The 22,806-nt window shown below is 39.5% G+C and overlaps 1 protein-coding gene across 2 annotated transcripts in view; it reads right to left on the bottom strand.

Moving 5' to 3' along the window:
- Nucleotides 1-22,806, bottom strand: part of LOC124116337 (glutamate synthase [NADH]-like) — a 129,130-nt gene that overhangs the window by 61,612 nt on the left and 44,712 nt on the right. For both annotated transcript variants that reach the window (XM_046477634.2, XM_046477635.2), the window contains exons 5-6: nt 11,168-11,300; nt 13-93 (exon numbers count right to left, since the gene is read on the bottom strand). In XM_046477634.2, the coding sequence (XP_046333590.2) occupies nt 13-93; nt 11,168-11,300 (214 nt within the window). The remainder of the gene's footprint in view (nt 1-12; nt 94-11,167; nt 11,301-22,806) is intronic.

The following is a 22,806-nucleotide window of genomic DNA, read 5'->3' as shown; positions in this document are numbered from 1 at the left end:
CGGACAACGTACCTGTCGAATCAGTGGCTCCATGGTGCGAGCAACTCGACCAATTGAGGAGCTGTCCACCGGCACTGTCCTCCAGGCCACAACCTGGAAAGAAGACGTCAGCCACATAACACAAGTAACAAGGCAAAAAGTGAGCAGGGCTGACTAATATCCCCGACTTCAACTCCAACATATTTCTAAGTTCAAAACATGAAAAAAGCAATATTTTCTCTGAAAATACACTTATTGAAATCAAACTTTGGACTGCACCTTCCTATTGGCATAGAAACTGTAGCCCCCCCATTGGAAAAGAATCCATAAAGTAGTTTTCAAGTTATAGGTCACATAAATGTTGAAGTTAATAATATTCTAAGTTCAAACATGAAACAATTCATATTTTCTAAGAAAATCCACATATCTCAATCAAACTTTGCACTGCACCTCTTCTATAAGTATGGAAACTGTTTGCTAAATTGGAAATGAATCCATGCCGTGATTTTCAAGTTATAGGTTACACACACAAATCTCGGAGGGACGGACAGAATTGTTGAGTGTTATATATGTCTGATATATGGCTGGAACGGGTAACTAGGGTACTCGGGTCATGTGGCTACTGAGTAGGAACCAGGCACCCACAGGACTACCCGGACCCGTGGTTAGTCACATGATATATTGTTTAATGACAAATACTCTATACAGTACAGCTCAGTGGTTGCACTACAGGTCGCTAATGCTTTCTGACTATATATGCACCCATTCTTTCTGATATAACATAACATAAAGATATAACTTAAGTCAACTTCAGTGTATGCATGATCAGATTGTTTAATACATGTATCTAAATACGTTTTGCCAGTGCTATGGTAAAAAAACTCTAACCAACATTTTGAACCTTTCTCTTGAGACCTACAGTGGGTACCCGGGTAGGGTCGGGTAGTGTGGGGGTGGGTACCCAGGTAGTAAATTTGGACTTGTCCCAGCCCTAGTCTGATATATGCACGTCTTCACTGTAGTGCTTGTTAATCAGATGCAGCTTTCACTATAATACAATACAGGTTTGTTTGTTGTTTATGAGTTGTTGTTTTTGTTTTTCATCAGGCATTGTTTTGTTGAGGCTAATGTTACTATTATCAATGAACAAAGTGAGTTGGGATTCACAATGTTTTGAACAATATTTCAGTTCGAAGTATACCAATACAAGTATAGGTTTGTAAGAAATTTTCTTTGAGATCATAACAATCAGGTCTATGTATTTTTCAAAAGATTTTGTTTGTTTGTTTGTTACCACACTCAGCAATGTTCCAGCTTTATGACAGGGGTCTGTAAATAATCAAATATGGACCAGACACTCTAATGATTGATATCATGAGCATCAATCTGCAAAATTGGGATACGATTGCATGCATCAACCAAGTCACACAGCCTGACCAACCGATCCCTTCAGTCGCCTCTTACGACAAGCATTGGTTGCAAAATATCAATTCTAATCCATAATTCACTGTAGATGCTAGGCAAAGGTTTCTTTCCTCAATATAATTCAAATACTTGACACTTGCAAGATCATTTCACTTCAAACAAAATCATATAAACTTCAAATCAAACATGATATTAATCATGAAGTACATTGTAGCATAATTCAAGCATTAGTAATTGCCCACTATTCTTTCATCTTATTAATGAAGTACTTTGACTTCGATTCAATGTTTGTTTCAATAAGTTGATCAAATAAAGCCCAGACCAGGAAAGAACACATAAAAGGCTTCCTGTTAAACTAAATTCAGTACTACAAGCACATCCTTTCCCAGCCTCACTGTTCTACCTGTAAGTAACTCATGAAGCTTACATAAAATGTCCTTAAACTGAAATCTGCAGCTGTACAGCAGCCACCCACCCCCACTGTTGGAATAATGAACTCCTCCAACAAATAATATAACCCCCATTCACACAGTTACCACCCTTCTTGCATAATGAGGCCTTTCTTATTCATTCCTCGGTTTTTCTCTGAACACATTTGTGCCTCGACCTTCAACATAAATATTTACAAAATAGACACTTCAATATTTTGTTTTTGTAAAAATATTGGGTAGGTAGGATGAGAAAAAATCTTTCAAATTCTCTATTTTTCCTTTGTCAAGACAAGAATGTTCCAGATTTTATAGCATTTAATAGCGAGCAGGGCCGCTGTTTTTTGTGTTGTATATGCATGCATAAAGGCAGAGAAACAATTTGTGATTTTGTATCCATAAAAATGATATGACAATCTGTAAGCCAAGCGCCACTATGATAATTTTCATTTTACATCACAGGTCTTTACAGATTTGATTTAAATCCAGCTTCAATAAAACACAAGGTTAGTCTTAAAATCAGCATATTAATAAAGTTTGCTTTACCCATGTGTGTTTGGGAAATAAAATATTGTTTTGCCCTGAACTATTATAGTTAACGCTGCTTGCATCCTCGTGCTTTATCTATAATAGTTCAGGGGAGAACTATACTTTATTACACTACAAATGGGAATTGAGCCAACCTTATTTCTCAAATATGTTGCATGACCAAGAGAATATGTCAGATATTAAATATTTTCTTAACTGGCATTCATACATTGGGACTGACACCACACACTATGTGTATTACCAGCTGAAGGTAGAGATAGGATCAATGTATCTGCTCCTGACCTCATAACAGGTTATTTATGACTATGATATTAGTAATGAATATCTCTAGGTGATATTGCTGTTGACAAGCAACCACTAGATCTTAATGCAGATGTAATGCACAGCTGATACCTGGATGCAGAAGTTGTTTGTTTGTTTGTTGTTTAAAGCCGCAATCAGCAATATTCCAGCTATATGATGGCGGTCTGTAAAAAAACGAGTCTGGACCAGACAACCCAGTGTTTGACATTATATGCATCAATCCACGGAATTGGGATCGATGACATGCATCAACCAAGTCAGCGTGCCTGAAACCCGATCCTGTGATGCAGATGTAATGTACAGGTGTGCTGACACCTTGATGCAGATGCAATGTACAGGTGTGTTGATACCTTGATGCAGATGTAATGTACAGGTGTGCTGATACCTTGATGCAGATGTAATGTACAGGTGTGCTGATACCTTGATGCAGATGTAATGTACAGGTGTGTTGATACCTTGATGCAGATGTAATGTACAGGTGTGTTGATACCTTGATGCAGATGTAATGTACAGGTGTGTTGATACCTTGATGCAGATGTAATGTACAGGTGTGCTGATACCTTGATGCAGATGTAATGTACAGGTGTGCTGATACCTTGATGCAGAAACAATGTACCAATGTGTTGATCTGTTAATGCAGATGTAATGTACAGGTATGTTGATACCTTGATGCAGATGTAATGTACAGGTGTGCTGATACCTTGATGCAGATGTAATGTACAGGTGTGTTGATACCTTGATGCAGATGTAATGTACAGGTGTGTTGATACCTTGATGCAGATGTAATGTACAGGTGTGTTGATACCTTGATGCAGATGTAATGTACAGGTGTGCTGATACCTTGATGCAGATGTAATGTACAGGTGTGCTGATACCTTGATGCAGATGCAATGTACAGGTGTGTTGATCTGTTAATGCAGATGTAATGTACAGGTATGTTGATACCTTGATGCAGATGCAATGTACAGGTGTGTTGATCTGTTAATGCAGATGTAATGTACCAATGTGTTGATACCTTGATGCAGATGCAATGTACAGGTGTGTTGATACCTTGATGCAGATGTAATGTACAGGTGTGCTGATACCTTGATGCAGATGTAATGTACCAATGTGTTGACACCTTGATGCAGATGTAATGTACAGGTGTGCTGATACCTTGATGCAGATGTAATGTACAGGTGTGTTGATACCTTGATGCAGATGTAATGTACAGGTGTGTTGATATGTTAATGCAGATGTAATGTACACCTGTGCTGATACCTCGTTACCCAACACTCTGTTGCTTGTCACAAAAGGTAAATATCTGGCGGACTGACTTAGGGACTATGACGATTGCATCCTTAAGGCATTGGATGATGCTCCCATATATAAAATCAACACTGGTTTGCTTGATCCAGACTTGATCAATTACAGGTCACCATGATACAGGTGGAATATTGCTGACTGCACCATAAAACAACGAACAAACAAGCACATTCATGACACACTAACCCAGGCAGGTCAGCAGCCAGACTCAGATGGCATCTGCTATTCAGATTGTTTCTTGGGAACAGATTTAGAAGGCATCTGGTTGCAGCTATTGTAAGGCCTGATCTTGGTGCAGACTGTACACTGAATGAGCCCCTATGACCTGTTTCCATAAGCATCACCCACAGTGGGGATTGCAGTGGAAGTCAACACTCCTGCTTATGGCAGTTACAAGCTCCAACTGTTTTACCTTCAGCTCACATTAGATGAATGGCAGCGGGGGAACCAGAATGTATACATCTGATTGTCATCTGTCTTGGAATGCCGGCAGCCAGACCAATGAGCTATCATAAGGAAATTAACTAATACTTAACACCCATCAATAAAGTTCTAACACAGTTTCAGCTTCTCATATAACAGGTATGTTTTACAATTTTCAGGTGAGCTTAAAAACTGTTTACACATTCCATTAATTAGATCAGATTTTATACTCCAATCTTAGCCATTGTCACCAATACCACACAGACATATTGTATAACATCAGCAGGCACAGAACACGGGCAAGTGAGTACTTGCTAGGCTGGGCATCCGTCCAGCAGCCAGTCACGTGTCCAGGGGGCCGGTCATCTACCCATACACTTTCAGCAGTGTCTTCCCGCAGCACCTCCCACTATCACGAGTGTTTCACCACACATACTTCATGGTTCAGTGACTGCTAATTACCACCTATCACCCCTGTTTCTAGGGGAGTTGGAGCAGTCAAAATGGGAAAAAGATATTTATAAGTATTCATTCTAAATTTGAGGATAGGATAAGACACATTTTTTGGGTGGGAAGAGATACTTTTCAAATGACAGAGTTTCTGTAAATTCTTTGTAGTATAAACCCAATTTGGACTTTCAATAATAAGAGCTTCACCAGTTTTATGGATATTAATCTTCAAATATTTCTTCTACCTTTGAAGCTAGCCATCTTGTAGAATGAAAATTGTTTTCAAACAATTCAGTCCACCATTGTTAAGTATTTTTTTCATAAAACCAATCCCTGGGAGTGTATCACCAATATGGGGTCTGTTAAGAATGACTGACGGGTATAAAATGTTTGACAATTTGAGGATTTCCTTATTTGTAGCAATTTGATGCCAAAATATGATGGTATTCTCTGTAATTCTTGTGAAACTAGAGAATATAAGACCAAACAATATATTGAGATAACAACATCTCTCATGAGACATTGGATTTGTCCATTATCCTTCCTTGTTTTTAGTACGGTAATCATAATGGGCATAAACCCCTTCAGCAGCCCCCACTGTTGGGCCAATCACACACTTCCCCTATAAAACAAAAACATTTCAGTCTTATTCCACTTTAAATACTAGATAAAACTTAATGACCTGGCCCTGTTCCTCAAAGCGATCTTAGCACTAAGGCGATCGTAAGGCCCATACTTTAACATAGGCTTACGATCATCGTAGCGCTAAGTTCGCTTTGAGGAATGGGGCCCAGATATTTTCATTTTGCACGTAAATATGTCATGGTTATGTCTTTCAAGATGCACTACATGTACCGTCGAGGCTCCCGCGCACGTGATCGCGAGAACTACGTGTTGACATAGAATCGTCAAACTGTAACAAATATTACTTTTAACGAGTCAAAGTAAGGCATTTATCATATATGTATCCATTCTCTGTCAACTAAAGTTCGTTTAGCAGTAATCTGACCGTTGTTGCTGTTAATAACGGTGAGTTGTGCGATCTTCCGATCGCTTCACACATGATTTCGACGAAATTAATTAAAACAATATTAAAAGGAATTTTTAATAAAATTAATGAAATAAGTTACAAACATAAGTCCAGATATACAAAGAACACTTTTTATAGCCAGACAGTGTAATTACATGATTAATTTGCGTACTTCAGTACGGATTTGTTGACCTGGTATTTTCGGTGTTACGTGCTCACGGTAATGTCTTTCCGTTGGGGGAAAAACCCATCAAAACTCATTATTGCGTGTATATGCGCACCCCCTTCTACACAGCTGTGCTTTTTTGAAAAAAAGTGCACACTCTACTCAAGAAAATATGGTAATGAGTTTAGTGTAGAACTTCAAAGTGCAGAGCAAACCTAGAAACCAGACACCAAACAGGTCAACAGTCACACACAATTGTTGTGCGCAAGCAGATATTGTGACAAGCTGTCATATAAATCCACACAACAGCAACACTGCTGTTTTTTCCAATTCAAGTAGAAGGTTTGTAATGAAGCTGAAGTCAGTGGACATGTTGAATTATAGATATAACTGGGGCAGCTTATGTAACAGAACTTAACGTGGGAATTTGTTACACAAATCTTTTTTGTGGTATGGACACCTGAATGGACCTATGTGAAAGTACTGCTCAACATATGAGAGCATGTACTGACACTAGAGAATGAGTGAATCCGCTCTCTAGGTGTAATTACTTGGCAGGCAAAACTCATGATGGATTCTGATAGGAAATCTGCGAGAAATGACATCATAAGATCATAAAACCTGAAATCTCAGGCTGAGATGGTGAAAATGAGGTAAATCTAAACAGGGATATAAGACCAAAGGCCACACCAGAGACAAATATTTACATAATCCCCCAAACACAGGTTATTCAGCATGTACTAAAACATGCAAAAATGGCTGATTACTGGGCAAGACGACATGGTGTCCTTGCTTAAATTCTGAGGAAATATTTCAAAGAAGCATTTCTGACCCATCCATGCAGCTTTTCAGCTTTATATGCCTTTGGATGAAACAAGATGGACAAATGAAATGTAGGGAAGGTCAAATAAAGTGAGCAGAGAATAACCACCACTTGACCTGGGATTCCAATGCCATGAATTGTTCAAGTGATTAATCACGAGTTCTTGTACTTGTTCGGTATATATTATTCACTGTCTTCCCCAGCAAGCCCATCCCACACATAATCAGGCTGCTACAATTGGCGCTCCTCAGTCTGACACCTCATGTTGTGTAGCTGGGACACAAACTCACATGACCAGTATGAGCATCCATCTCCTTGCAGAAATGCCCCATCTATCTGAACAGCATCCATAATCGCTGATGAAAGAGATTTGATAACATGATGTGAATCATTGGCAATATATTTCATGCCTTTTCTCACAATGTTATTTTTGCAATAACATTTATTGCAGGGTCCCCTTAAGTATTTTGTTTGATGTTTCGCTCTAAGCCAAACAATCTCTCGCTTCATTGCTTGATGCTGCAATGGTCAAGAGCTACTGTAGTTATCTGAATACAGACATTGACGTGGATGTGCAGGATCATCAGCACCTGCCACATACAGTGGAATGCCCTTGTTGACTGCACACAGGTGGCAATGTCCACTTCACGATGAGATGATACAGGGTCTTGTGCACAACTGGGCCCACCTGCAGTCAGTGGAGGTTTGGGCCACGGAGGCTCCCCTCAGTCCTGAATGAGGTCATCAACACCCAAACTAATGGCTGCTAGTGCCAGCAAACTTGTCCTTTTTGTTACAAGCTATGGAAGACAGAACTGTTTTTGCTCATCTATTTAGAAAATCTGTACATATTATTTCCATTATGTGAAACAACTTGCAGCTGCCTCACATGCATTCAGTGCAGTCCAGCTCTACAGTTCCCATCTGAAGGTTGGAAACTTCACATTGCTGGGGACATCAATCAGCAGTGTCCATGACATGGAATATGTCAATAGTGTGACGTCACTTGCAATTGGTGCAAGATATGAATCCCATAAAGCAGAAATGTTTGATAAGACTACAAATAAGATAAAGAAAAACAAGAAGGGAACCCTACATCAAATGTCTTCCTCTGTAGATACTTTGGAATACCCCTAACAATGATGCAACTAAGGAAGGAGGGAAGAACAATCTAATCTTTACTCAATAACAGCCTCAACATAAATTTACATTTCATCTCACTAGTATGACACTGATGTCACTGATGCATGCAACCTGGTTATCAAGGTTGTATGAAGGACACCAAGATAAAAGTATCCTCAACTGCCACAAAGAGTTCATGAATGTGTGACCAGATATTTCTGTGTGCAGATGTCACTACCTCACTTGCATACACACAGTCAGTATGTTACATCATCTGGACTGCTTGTGTAAACACAACCAGGGTGTACGGTGAAGAGGGTAGAGGTTGTTATATGTTGGTGTAACAGTGGGCCTCGTGTTACCACATATGTCAATACAGACTCACACACAGCCACAGGTGCACACCCATCTGCTTGAAACATACCACACATTAATACAATAGGGAAGTTTGTTTAATTTTTTGTTTCTTGTTTAACCACACAATCCAGTGACTGACATCATGAGCATTGATCTATGCAATGGGGATACGATGACATGCGTCAACCAAGTCAGCAAGCCTGACCAACTGATCCCCTTAGTTGCTTCTTAAGACAAGCATAGTCAGTTCTTACGACAGGCACAGGTTCCTGAAGACCTGTTCTAACCTGGATATTCACAGGTCACATACAGGAAGAGATATAAGTGATCGGGTACACTAAATCTACATTATAACAACACTAGGACCACCTCATGACATATTTTTAATAAAATCAGATGATTACTGAAAGTGAAGTGTCAGAAAATAAATTGTTTCCCTCTCTATCTGCACTTGTCTCTGATCCACAAAGTCGTGGTAACAAATACTGAATGAGCCCCAGCTGCTCGTCTCTACAACCAATGGTACAAGCTTTGATTTCCTTTCACCATGAATGCTAGTCTATTAACATTTATTCAGTCATTCATTCACCAGTTCAGATTCCCCCAGATCAATATTCCTGACAACACATTAACCACCAGCTACTCCATTAGATGGCTGACTACACCCCAGGAGAGGATGTGAACACTATCAGAATACACTGGCAATCCCTCAATACACCAGTGGCACGCTTACAACCCAATACACCTGCTCATGAAGGAGAACTATAGAGCATCTGTCCACAAAGTAGTAACATTTATGTAAGCAATTATAGTGTGGTAAATTCATTTTATTTTACCATCCAATTATTTTCAGACACAAACAGGTTGAAGCAGGACATTTCTCAGTCTGGAATAAGCCACCTTGATAGTTTCAGAAAAAAATGACAATTTTATTTTAAGTGAGCAAGTGGAGGTCTTGTAATTGAATTAGCATGAGCTAAATTATAGTGTCTTAAATCACCACCACACTGTTTCAGGCCAATGTGCTTAGCAACAGATCAGGCCCTGTTGTAAAACAACCAGTATCTGCTCAGTGGGAACAGTGTCTGATAACTGGAGTTACTACAGGCCTTTTCAACACCCACATATTATTGTTCATTTAATTAGAGCCCTCACAAATTCAGCTAAGGAGAAACCTACACGTAGGACAGGAGCTGCTTGCTATTTGCTATCTGAAACTATTTTATTTATCAGGAATAATATATTCCATTATTTTCTTAGTTATATGCAACCTTTACTAAACATATTTAAAATAATAATAACCCTAAGCGAAGCAGCTGATCGCTATTCCCGGGTATTATCTTTTACATGGAACATGTCTGACCAGTCACCGTCAAGGCTCACGCGCACGTAATCACGTGATAGCGAGAATTTCATGTTGACATAGAATCGTCAAACAAAAACAAATATGACTTTTAACGAGTCAAAGTATGTCATTTATGATATATGTATCCATTCTCTGTCAACTAAAGTTTGTTTCAAGGCGTCAATAGCGGTATTCTGACCGTGGTTGCTGTTAATAACGGTGAGTTGTGCGATCTTCCGATCGCTTCACACACGATTTCGCCGAAATTAATAAAAACAATATTATAAGGAATTTTGAATAAAATCAATGAAATAAGTTACAAACATAAGTCCAGATATACAAAGAACACTTTTTATAGCCAGACAGTGTAATTACATAATTATTTTGCGTACTTCAGTATGGATTTGTTGACCTGGTATTTCAGGTGTTTCGTGCTCACAGTAATGTCTTTCCATGGGGGAAGAAACATCCAAACTCATAATTCGTGTATAATGCGCACACCCTTCTACACAGCTGTGTTTTTTCGAAAAAAAGTGCACACTATACTCAAGAAAATACGGTATACATGTCCAGGGGTCAGTCAATACTGGCCTCAACAGTGGACAAAGGATGTGGCCGATAACAACATTTGTTTGTCATTGGACATAGAGCCAAGTACACAAAATACATCACTACTACCCACTTCATTTTGTGTTGTTTTCGTACAAATATGCCTGAAAAAATAAACCTGAAGTACCCTATGTATATTTTCAAGCATGCATACCTGTATGCATTACAGATGGAAACTGACTGATTGATGCAGGCATCACACACGCATGAACTCAACACTATATTGAAAGTTATATGCATATGGTCTTGCGCATGATACATATTTTGTATTGAACATAAGTGAGTGGGTTTGATGCCAGTTTAAACTTAAGTAAAATCCTTGCGTGTCAGCTTATGTTGGAGAAAAGTCGCAAGTGAACAGGGTCTTAGAAGCTTACATTGTTTCTTTGTTTATTTGTTTCTTTGTTTGACTCCACATTCAGCAATATTCAAGCTTTATGATGGCAGTTGCTATATAATCGATTCTTGACCAGACAATCCAGTGATTATCATAATGAGCAATGCAATTGGTATACAATGAAATGCATCAGCCAAGTCCGCGAGCCTGACCCGTTAGTCTTACGACAAGCATTGGTTGCTGAAGACCTATTCTACCCCAGATCTTTGCAGATATAGAAGCCTATAACTTAGTTGAAACACATGATCATGGGTTAGTAGTTGACCAAATTTAATGAGAAATCCTAAACGGGACAAATCTGGGAGTCAACCAACCATCCCATGATTCCAGCATTCCAAGTTTAATTTGTCCGTCAGTTTCACTTGTCAACTTACTCATCCATCTGGGTGTCTCAGTGTTTGATACAGTGTGTGTTAACATATGCCATGCACTGTCTCTAGCTGCCTGTGTTCCTACCTTCAGGTTGAAGCTGGTGGCCATGTCGGTGAACATCTTCTCCGACTCCGCAGCTGTGTCCCTGTCCAGGAACAGCATCCCAGTGGAGTAGAGTCCTGGCTTGGGCAGCTCCACGGCAGCTCCATCGCAGTCTCTGTACAGACACAGACACAGATCACCAACCCTCTCACAACAGGTGTCCACCTCACATACTTTTCCCAGATACTAGTTGTACAAGAAAGACCCACCGATGCTGTGTAGCTCATGAGAATTTTTCCAGATTATTGGATTATTATATTTCTTACAAACTGACTTCAATATTTTTTGTGTCTGTGAACACAACAAATGATGGGCACATTATAAGTTAGTGTAGCTTTCGTAAACACAAAATGACATTGAAGAAATTCATAAAAATAAATAAGTAATTGCAATAGATCTGGCTAGACTTGCTTTTCTATAATCCAGATTGGTCTTGATCAATCAAATACATATATTCCAGACATCGTGTAGGACTATGCAGGTTAGTGGGCTTGGTCTAAAACTTTTAAGGTTTATGGAAACATAAACCAAAAATAATTGCTTGGAGGCTACAACAGTACATTGAGGTGAAATTCAATGTTTTAAACCTTCACAATACACACCAAAAGATAACATTTGTTATTGAACATTTAACATTACAGAAATAGCTGGTTAATAGGCTAAAATGAACTCTGAAATTGACTCTCATTCTTTCAGTAGAATCACAATTCTGTGAACAATTTTAGAACCACCATTCCTGGAATCATCCATGCAAAGTTTCATAGTCCTAGGCCTTATTGTTTCAGGGAGTTAGTCAAAATTGTGAAGTTCAAGCAAATGGATGGATGGACACTAAGTGACGGCTCTTTCAGTTCAGGTAAACTGGAAGGTGTTACAACCATAGCATGTTCATTACGTCGGGATAATGACACATGGCACATGTATGACAAGTTCAATATCTTGTGTAACCTCCATGCGACAGCCTCCCCTAGCTGTGACACTCCTCCTTGGACACTTTCAATGTGTGAGAAATCATTGGAACACTCCATGCAGAGGACCCGTGAAGATCCGGGGTACAATAGGTCGTCGGCAACCAATGCTTGCTGTAAAAGGCAACTATGCTTGTCGTAAGAGGTGACTAATGGGATCAGGCTCGCTGACTTGGTTGATGCATGTCATTGATCCCCATTGCATATCAATCACTGGCTAGTCTGGTCCAGACTCGATTATTTACAGACCGCGTCATATAGCTGGAATATTGCTGAGTGCGGCGTTAAACAACAAACCAACCAAACATGCAGAGAGTTCAAGAAATGAATGGCTACCACAGCATACAAGAAGAGTATTGGAGATTTGATATTTGGAAAATACTAATTCCTTGACATAGTCAACATGTGGAACCTTGACACTATTCAATCCCTATTAAAGTTAGCTCTCGTCACAAACATGGTGTACATGCTGTGCATTCTGTCTGGATTCCGACCCAGGCAACTCATGCCAAATCACATTTATATTTATGGGATCCGTGGATACTGTAGGATCCTGGACAAGCCATTGATATGAATCCCATACTGCCCCATGCTGCTACCCATCACCTGTGCACTGTGACAACACAAGACCATATACCTCCAATGAACATCCCACACTTCATTACCACCTATTACAGTACCATTACAAGGGCTATACTATCAGTCAATACAACTAGTTCATTGAAGGAAATAGATCGCCTGTTCATGTGCACTTATCCTATTATTTGTACCAGCGCTACAATTATAGATGTGATGTGGGAACACATAAACGTGATCGGCAGGGAAATCAATTTCAGGCAAATACTCTTTTTCCACCTAACTCAAGTCTGCCGTAATCCTGGGAGAAAGCCTGAGAGAATATTACATATTGATTCTTTCTGACAAAGAGCAGGAAAAGCCTTTCATGTGGTACTTTCCCCAATCAACAACAGGTCTGCAGATGAGTGGTGTCCATCACTTGACTGTACCTGCTCTCAGCAACCAGCGATGACAGACAGTCAATTACAGCCCAGGAGTTTCCCTGGGAGAAACTTTCCAGGACTTTGTGAGAACTTCTTATTGGTTTCCAATTTCCTTGTTGACTTGTGAAATTGGAAATTGGGGTAGCAGCCCTACTGTCTACAGATCAATGATGATAAGCTGAAAGTCCTCCCTTACTGTAGTGAGAATGAAAGGTTACGTGCCCTGCACTGTCAACTGTTATACTGTAAATCATGAAAATAATTTGTCAACAAATTAATGCAAGTGCCCTTGAACTATAAAAACTAAACCTCAAACGATTACAAGACTGTAGACTTCAAATTCCATGATATAGGAAATAGAAGTTTGATTGAATAATACAAACTTAACTTCAACTGTTTGACATTTGATATAACTTCCATGAAATCAAAAGCAGAAAATTCCAAATACATGCATATTCAAATGAGATGGGTGAGGTCACGGATGAAGATTGTTCCAAGTGTTGTTACATAACTTAGGGCAATCCTTTGAAGGTACAAGAGCAGTGTACATATTCACTACGGCTGCTGTTACTGCACATTTTCACTACGTAGGATGATTCTCTGTGGCAGATGTGACCCAGTACTGTCATTAAGAGGAACCCATTGGAGCAGTTATTGATTTTATTCAAAATCCAATTGCATGGCTCATAAAGTTCTGCTGAGATAGAAGTGCATGTCTACGCTGCCCTCAATCTCCTTCTGTAACATGCCACAGCAACATGTATTGGGAATAATTGACAAGTCCAACATACTAGGGCTGGGACAGGTAACTTGGGTTCTCAGTTTGGGTGGATTCCGGGTACCAACAGGACTACAAGGACCCCTGGTTAGGCATGTGACATACTGTTTCATGATAATAACAAAACAAGTCACTAATGCTTGCATTTCTGCTTGACTATGCACGTATTCTTTCTGACTTTAACATGATTTAGCAAAGATAAAGCTTCAGTCAACTTCAGTGCATGCAGGTCATTATATATGTGTATATAAATAGCTTTTGCCAGGGTTACGTAAAAACACTTCCCATCCAGACGTTTTGTGGCAAACTCTTGAGACCTACGGTGGGTACACGGTTTGGGTCGGTAGATAGGAGGTCGTTACCCGAGCGCTAAATTTGGACTCATCCCAGCCCTGACACATACTTCCACTCTGTCTCTGAAATACTGAGAATAAAAAATTTCACAATTTGCCAAAAGACTGAGTGGAGTATTTACAACTGGTCATCCCGCTGTCCACTCACCAGTCCACTTCATCCTTCATGTAAGTACCATGTTTCAGTGTGTGGTATTAGTGGAAGCAGACACACTGGTAATGCTCACATTCAACAAACAGGCTCCAGACATTTCCTCACTCAATCATGGACATATCCCCCTCATGTATAAAAATTGTTGTTACTGTTAATCCTTCAATCGCCTACCATATATAACTCTGTCCCATGTTCATTATTCAGTCCTGCTTGACAACAGTATAAGGATCTATACAGAAATGTCACTAGTCATAATTACAGCATAATAAACAACTTGTTTTCCATATATGTTTGTCTACTTGGAAGATCTCATTAGGGTTTTTTCATTTTGGCAATTGCCCAAATGAGCATGTAAAGTATTCACACTTGGGAATATCAAATGTAACATTATTATCAGAGGAAATTGGTGGTGAATGCTTATACTATGTTTTGACACCTTTCATCATCTTCAACATCTTGTCTTACCTTTCTACTGGCATAAAAGTAAAGAAGACAAAAAAGTATCAGTTGGCGAAAAATGCCGGGCCTTAAATGCTGATGGAATGAAGTCACTCAACCGGTTAGAGCATTCTACATCAAAGAAGATCAGACTTGGTAAGAACCTGTGTTTATCTGTAACAGCTTCTTATTAAGCTGGTGACATTTTTGTGAACTTGCCAAGTTTTGATGAATTTTAATATTCATATTATTTGCACACAATTTATGAATAGCAACTTTTGTATCATACTTTAATACCTACATTTCCGTATAGATCCAAAAACCATTGTCAAGCAAGATAGGATCTTTTCCAAAATGTCGCTGTTGAAGTTTAATAAAGAAGTTATCCATAAATTATGTCTACTTTGTCATCGGTCAACATCTAAGAAATGCCTATCAAACAATTCGTATTATTATAGTTAGTTCAATTGTAACCAATAGTGTGATGTAAATTATCTGTTGTCTGTTTCATATCATTTTCTACTCAGAGTGGTGATGGCGTGTGGGGGAATGGCCTCAGTGACTCACAACATACAACATGCTTCTGAGTGATGAAGTCAGCTGCATTATGACAGCAATGTCACAGCCATATCAAGTACTAGACAAACCAGTGGCTGTATGACATCACAACATGATGCTCACCCATCACACTTAATTTCCATCAGCCAATCACCTAAGGCCGCAACAAAATACTTTGTCTCCACATGAAACATCAAATATATAAGGTTGTGATATATACACAGCATATAAGCACTGAACACTTTCATGTAAGGAGACATATATTCCATCATCATTTACTGTCCTGAGACCCGACCACAAGTCAGTCGTTCAAAGTCAGTCAACAGTGACGTGGAGGACATTTCCAAATTTGATGCATCAGTGACAAAATTGATGTCCAATACAATTCCGTATTTTGCCACTGGTGGGGCAGGATATGGTCCCCTGGTATCATCACTATATGACAGTGAGCACCAGCTCATCATAGAGTTAGTATTGTACAATCAACTGTTTTGGAAAGAGATATCTTATACATATGGAAAGGGTTTTGTTGCTTTTTATTTTAAACTTCTTACATACCATCAAAAATTAGTATTTTACATTTGTGCTTAAGGCATTAAGTACGATGTCATGAAGCAACATATATTGTTTTTGTATTTATATGTCAACAGTCCCAACAATAATATAATAAGTACCTAACATAGTATTCTGTAGCCATCGACACAAACCATAATTTCCCAGCTTTTATTTAGATAACACTGGTTAGAGTTAATTCGACCAGGCAGCATAATATTTTCCAAGCACATGTACAGATGTAGTTAAAATTATTAACATGCACAGTCACCCAGTTCCGAGGCAGGAGCATGTGCACGCATCCACTTCCGGAAGCAAGCGCATGCGCAGTCAGCAAACTCCAGTGCATCGCCATACTGCCATCTGCAGCTTTTTATGGTACCCACCACCACCCTCATGTCCACCTAGCTGACTCTCTCCTGTCCCATTGAGTCATCCCCACAGGAAGCACTCCTAGGCTCTCGTCTGTAGTAACCGTTTTGGTTTATCTAGTCAACCACATTGAGTCATCCCCACAGGAAGCACTCCTAGGCTCTCGTCTGTAGTAACCGTTTTGGTTTTACTAGTCAACCACATTGAGTCATCCCCACAGGAAGCACTCCTAGGCTCTCGTCTGTAGTAACCGTTTGGGTTTTACTAGTCAACCACATTGAGTCATACCCACAGGAAGCACTCCTAGGCTCTCGTCTGTAGTAACCGTTTTGGTTTTACTAGTCAACCACATTGAGTCATACCCACAGGAAGCACTCCTAGGCTCTCGTCTGTAGTAACCGTTTTGGTTTTACTAGTCAACCACATTGAGTCATACCCACAGGAAGCACTCCTAGGCTCTCGTCTGTAGTAACCGTTTGGGTTTTACTAGTCAACCACATTGAGTCATACCCACAGGAAGCACTCCTAGGGTCTCGTCTGTAGTAACCGTTTTGGTTTTACTAGTCAACCACATTAACCAATGCAGGTTTCACAGGGTATACATTGTTCCATGGTATAATAGTCATTCATATTTATCATGCTCTTTTGTGATCTGATTACTGCTAGTTTCATATCATGCCATATCTGGGTTTCTTATTGTGTTAGGGTTTTGATATTAATTAGTAGTCGGGACTTATCCACATTACATCATGTGGAATATAACACCCCCATTAGTTTGTCACATACATTCGGTCATTCCAACAATATCGCAATTTTCCCATCAGCTTTCCAGTCGACCAAGACCTGGGTCATTAACAGGCTACCTGGTCTCGGGTGTTTGCCTGTCATATTCAATCCCCATCTACCCGGTTGCCGGCATGTGCTCTAGTCATGCCGTCCGTTCGTCCAGCCAGGCTACCCTGGCAACCAGGGACAAGTAGTCGGGGTCCAAGATCCCTGCGTGTGCAGTCTGTATGGAAACAACGCAATGAGAATCCCCCTGCCAAATGTTTTTAAAATTTTGTATCTATAAATGGTTTTTGAACCTGTAATATTGTATTTGTTGATTGTTATTATAAACAAATATTTACATACCATTTTGCTTGTACTATTCATTTACATATTGGTATTATCACCAATTCATACAGGACTTTCAGAGACAATACAGGTGTCAAACACAAAAACGCCCCAGAATTTGGTGAATGTTTACTTCCATACTTTCCCCATGGGTGCTTATACTCAACAGCAATGATGTGATTATTTTCAAAGTGTCTGGATATAAAATCTGCCCCAGATCAGGATCACCAGATTCTATCCCCTCACCACCTCTAATCAATCCTACATCAGTCAACGGATTGTCAACACGACAGCTTTGAATAATTACCATTTTTACATGTTAAAGGTCCTCATCATTGATCACTTATGTCAATCAACCAAGTTCTAACAAGCCTTGCATAACAACACTACACAAGAACAGAAGCTGGTTTCCGTCATGTGGCCTACAAGTACACAAACACAATATAAGTTCCATTAGAAAATATCTAATTCATGTTTCACTTAATGTACTTTATTACTTACTGTTTCTTCATAAAATAAGATTACTGAAATGGATCAATCATCAAAGGGAGTATTGTTGATCCTTTTCCATGAAGTATTTTCAGAAACATCCATCATGTTCAAAGAGCCACTTTGACAAGTTTCTGTACAGCCAGAACGATGATCGTCGTCATAGAAAGATCGCCTCCTCCGCAATATTCTTGTATTTTCTTACAACTATGTTACAAGGCATTCAACTGAATACACAGCTTGTCCACTCAAGCTTTTACATATGAATCTATTCATTTGAACTAGACCAAATTGGAACATTATCTTGATATAACATTTGATCCTACTGGTCTGTACCTTTAGAGTCTGTCTGGTTTAACACTGATTTGCAAGGTATTTCAGTCCTACCATGGTGTGCGTCAGCTGACTATGGGAAGACAGCCGGAAGTGATGCAGGTCTCCAGACAGTTTGATGTGTAGCCAAACTTGAAATATAGCAGTGTTTTAACATACAGGGTGGATACATTGGTAGTGTAGTAAAGGGTGTACATATAAAGGGTATCTTTTCCTTCACAAGACTCTCTGCTAGTCTGTGACAGCTACATCACAGGCAGTCAGGAACCATGTGTACATGGCATCTCTATTAGTATGTGTACATTGTCACTTTACTCTGCTTCTGATGCCAGCTGCAAGTGTTTTTGCAACACTTACATGTTGTTGTCCTAATCATTAGAAACAATTTATAGTGTATCACCAGTGAAGTTTCTAACAGCCATATTGTGTATCAACCTGAATGCTTCTTCCTGTGCGTGACAGTGTGTAGTTGTCTGGAACGTCACAACCCGTTAAGTGATGCGAGTCTGGCCCATGTGGCTACTCTGTGAGCATGTGGGTTACACAAACAACCAGGTCATAACTAAAAGGTTGTTTGTTTGTTTGTTTGCTTAGCACGATCAATAATCAAGTCTGGACCAGACAATCCAGTGATTGACATCATGAGCATAGATCAATGTAATTGGGATATGATGACATGTATCAACCAAGGAAGCGATCCTGTTAGTCACCTCTCAAGAAAAGGATGTAGACCTATTCTAACCCGGATCTTCACGGGTCGACTGAAAGGCAGTGGACACCAATCCTCATGTTAGTTCCTTTTTATCGCCATCATGTAGGGGGAACAGGTAAACCTGTATGAAAATTAATTGTAGTATACATCTTCTCAGTCTGTACAAGAAGTCTCAAGCTAGTCTTTTATGAATGAACTCAAATCTACTATAACTGTCTTGTTAGTTCTATTCATTCCCATCGATGATCGACTAGTGTCAAGTATTGCAATACACCCTATTGTCATCATACATATCTTATGTAAGCAAATTAAACTACAGAACACAGAATTCTGTGAATTCACGTACAAATGACATTAAGGAGCATTAAGCAACATGACGGCAGAGACATCAGTACAGCTGTGAGGATCAGGTGGACAATGAGTCCACACAGTTGTTAGAACAGCAAATTGCTGGAGAAAGATATCACTTCACTTTCCTACATTTCAGTTTCCTTCATTACTAGGGGACTGCTGATTAGATTGTGGCGAGTTTGACAGGAACCAGGTGATCACGTAATCTAACTACACGGCTCACAATAGTTTGTAGATGGACGCTGATGAAATGAGATTGTATCCAGCCACTGTGATGTGTGGTCGATACCGCTGTTGTCCCACGTTACCATGTACCATGCAGACTGAAGTGCTCGAGGTGTGGGTGTCAGGAGGATCAGGCTGCTGGGTCAGCAGAAACAAACAATTTGGAATATGGATCCCGGAGCTCACAGCTCCAGACCTCTTCACAGCACCAGAACACAGAACCCTAAAACTTTCACTGAGAGATTAATCTATCAAATGTGTAATGGCGTAAATTAATTAAGAACATGGTATCAGTTAATTAGAATATCATTTTACAGCATCTTGCTTGTTGCTTGGGTTAGAGAGTACCTGCTAAATGCAGTCCTCTGCTATTTATTTTAATTTGAGGCTTCAGTATTCAACTGTATTGAATCGGAAACCGAATTGTGTGCCAAGGAGCAACATCACCAAAAACCTTGCTGAAGTACCCCCTCATCACAACCCTCCTATTTAGGTAATCTCTTCCTAATTATTATTGATTGTTGTGACAATGAAACATTGCCCTTGCAAACGGTGTATGCAGACGAGGACAGATGACATGCCCTTGCTGAGACACTGGGCTGGCTGCTGGCAGCTGGGTGCCTTCATCCTCACAGAGAGAAGCAGTTAGTAATGGAGGATAGTCAAAGAGTCATTGCAGACAATCAGTTCCCAAAGTCAGGCACATTACTGTACCAGAAGTGTGCTAGGAAATGTCAAACTGTAAATATCACCAATGTGCACCACATTATCTGACAATATATTCCTTGAGAACAGGAACAATTGTGACATGAAGCACTTATCTGTATTAACATACACATAAACAAATGACTAATTCTACAATGATATAGGAATATATGGATGAGTTGTTCATGTCGCAATCAGTCATATTCAAACTATCTCATGGCGGCCTGCATATTAAGCGAACCACGCAAACCAGCTGTTCATAGCATCTATACAGAGCCATAATAACATAATCAGAAGAGAATCCTATATTCACACTTAGTCTGTAAAATCTATTATCACACTATTAATGTCCCTATGTTATATAAAACATTTCTTATGCCGGTTGCTAGACAGTTTTATCATCTCGGTTGGTTTGGAAACTTTATAATTAATATATACTTCCTACAGGTCAAAATTTGTAATGAAACACACTGACGTGTCTGAGAAATAGGAGTGAGTGAGTGAGTATGATTTTTAGCTGCTTTTAGCAATATTCCAGCAATATCACAGCAGGGGACACCAGAATGGGCTACACACATTGTACCCATGTCGGGAATCGAACCCGGGTCTTTGGCGTTACAAGCCAACACTTTAACCACTCGGCTGCCCGACCGCCCCCTGAGAAATAGGCAACATTTACCTATCATTATGGCTGTATAATGATGACCATGTTTAAAATCAGACCAGAATTCTCTGAGCTTCATAGTCGTCTCAGAGGAAATGTAACAACAAGTGCCATGGCACTGTAGCTCCCCTGGATATATACACAACATTTATAGAGACACTTAACAACAGATGCTGAGGGCATGGCTATACAAATATCTTCTGCATAAATACTGAGTCCGTAAATATTAACAAATATGAAACAACTAACCAATTGCTAACTAAATTTCCACAAAGCTGTGAGAATGAATGTACTATTGTGCAACAGTTACATTTATTTCATTCATAGTTTACAACCTTACAGAGATTTATACTTTCTGAAGATAACATAACATTTTGTTCACACAAAAACAACAACAGTAAAATCCAAATGAAAACATGTATGAAAAGGAAAAATATAGGTGTACCAAGGTTCAGCATTTGCAGCCTGGCACTTTCGGACAAGAATTTCGCCACAAAAAAAATGCGAGAAAATGCATTTTATAATGAAATTTTTTTATAGTACAGTTCAAAGTATGAGTGAGTGAGTTGTGTTTATCGCCGCTTTAAACAGTATTCCAGTCATATCACAGCGTGTCAGCTTAACATGCTTAATGTGGGAGGAAAGCCCCAAGTGATGCAGGTCTTACAGTGAGTGAGTGTGGTTTTACGCCGTTTTCAGCAATATTCCAGCAATATTCCAGCAATATCACGGCGGGGGACACCAGAAATGGGCTTCACACATTGTACCTATGTCGGGAATCGAACCTGGGTCTTCAGCGTGACAAACGAACGCTTTAACCACTAGGCTACCCGACTGCCCCAGCAGGTCTTTTACCACTTTGGTGAAACCCACGAGCACGGGTATGGTGCTGACAAACCAAGAAACATAATTGGGATGAACTGGGATTCAAACCCACAATCATAGGTTTCTGGCGTGCACAAGGCACGAAACTCTGCACAGCGAATTGCGGTGCCTTAGACGACTGGGTCACTCGTGCTTCTGCACAGTCCAAAGTGCAAAGTTCAAATATATAATATCACTATAAAATGGAACATGTGTTGAGCTCCACTTCTAAATACATATATGCCAAACTCAGATATACTGATTGTGAATGCCTGAGTAATGGCTTCTAGAAGTTTCAGCTTTCAGCATGCTTTCTGTTCGAAAGTCAAATAAATATAACACTGCGAAAAACCAAATATATATGCAGCGTCCCACCCAAAACTAGATAGGTACCAAATTTCATTATATTTTTAACAAAAATGACTGAGTAATGGCCATAAATAGCTTCATCAACATGACACAATAACGTTGTCGGCACTTCATATTTAGGTGGTGCCTTGGATGGGGGTATTTGGAAGGAACATTTATAAGCTGACAGACTGTAAGTGCTTCCATTCAGCTGGGGACAGGCCTTTCACTGCACTTTTGATTACCATAATGATTATTGTATATCCCATAGCATTATGCTGTTTTTGATTACAGTACATCCCATAGCATTATGCTGTTTTTGATTACAGTAGATCCTATAGCATTATGCTGTTTTTGATTACAGTACATCCCATATCATTACGCTGTTTTTGATTACAGTACATCCAATAGCATTATGCTGTTTTTTATTACAGTAGATCCTATAGCATTATGCTGTTTTTGATTACAGTACATCCTATAGCATTATGCTGTTTTTGATTACAGTAGATCCTATAGCATTATGCGGTTTTTGATTACAGAACATCCTATAGTATTATGCTATTTTTGATTACAATACATCCCATAGCATTATGCTTTTCTTGATTACAGTACATCCTATAGTATTATGCTGTTTTTGAAT

Source organism: Haliotis rufescens, unplaced genomic scaffold (assembly GCF_023055435.1).
Source record: "Haliotis rufescens isolate VD_foot unplaced genomic scaffold, xgHalRufe1.0.p SCAF_5, whole genome shotgun sequence".
Classification (NCBI taxonomy): Eukaryota; Metazoa; Mollusca; class Gastropoda; order Lepetellida; family Haliotidae; genus Haliotis; species Haliotis rufescens.
This window is presented reverse-complemented; position numbering and strand designations above follow the sequence as displayed.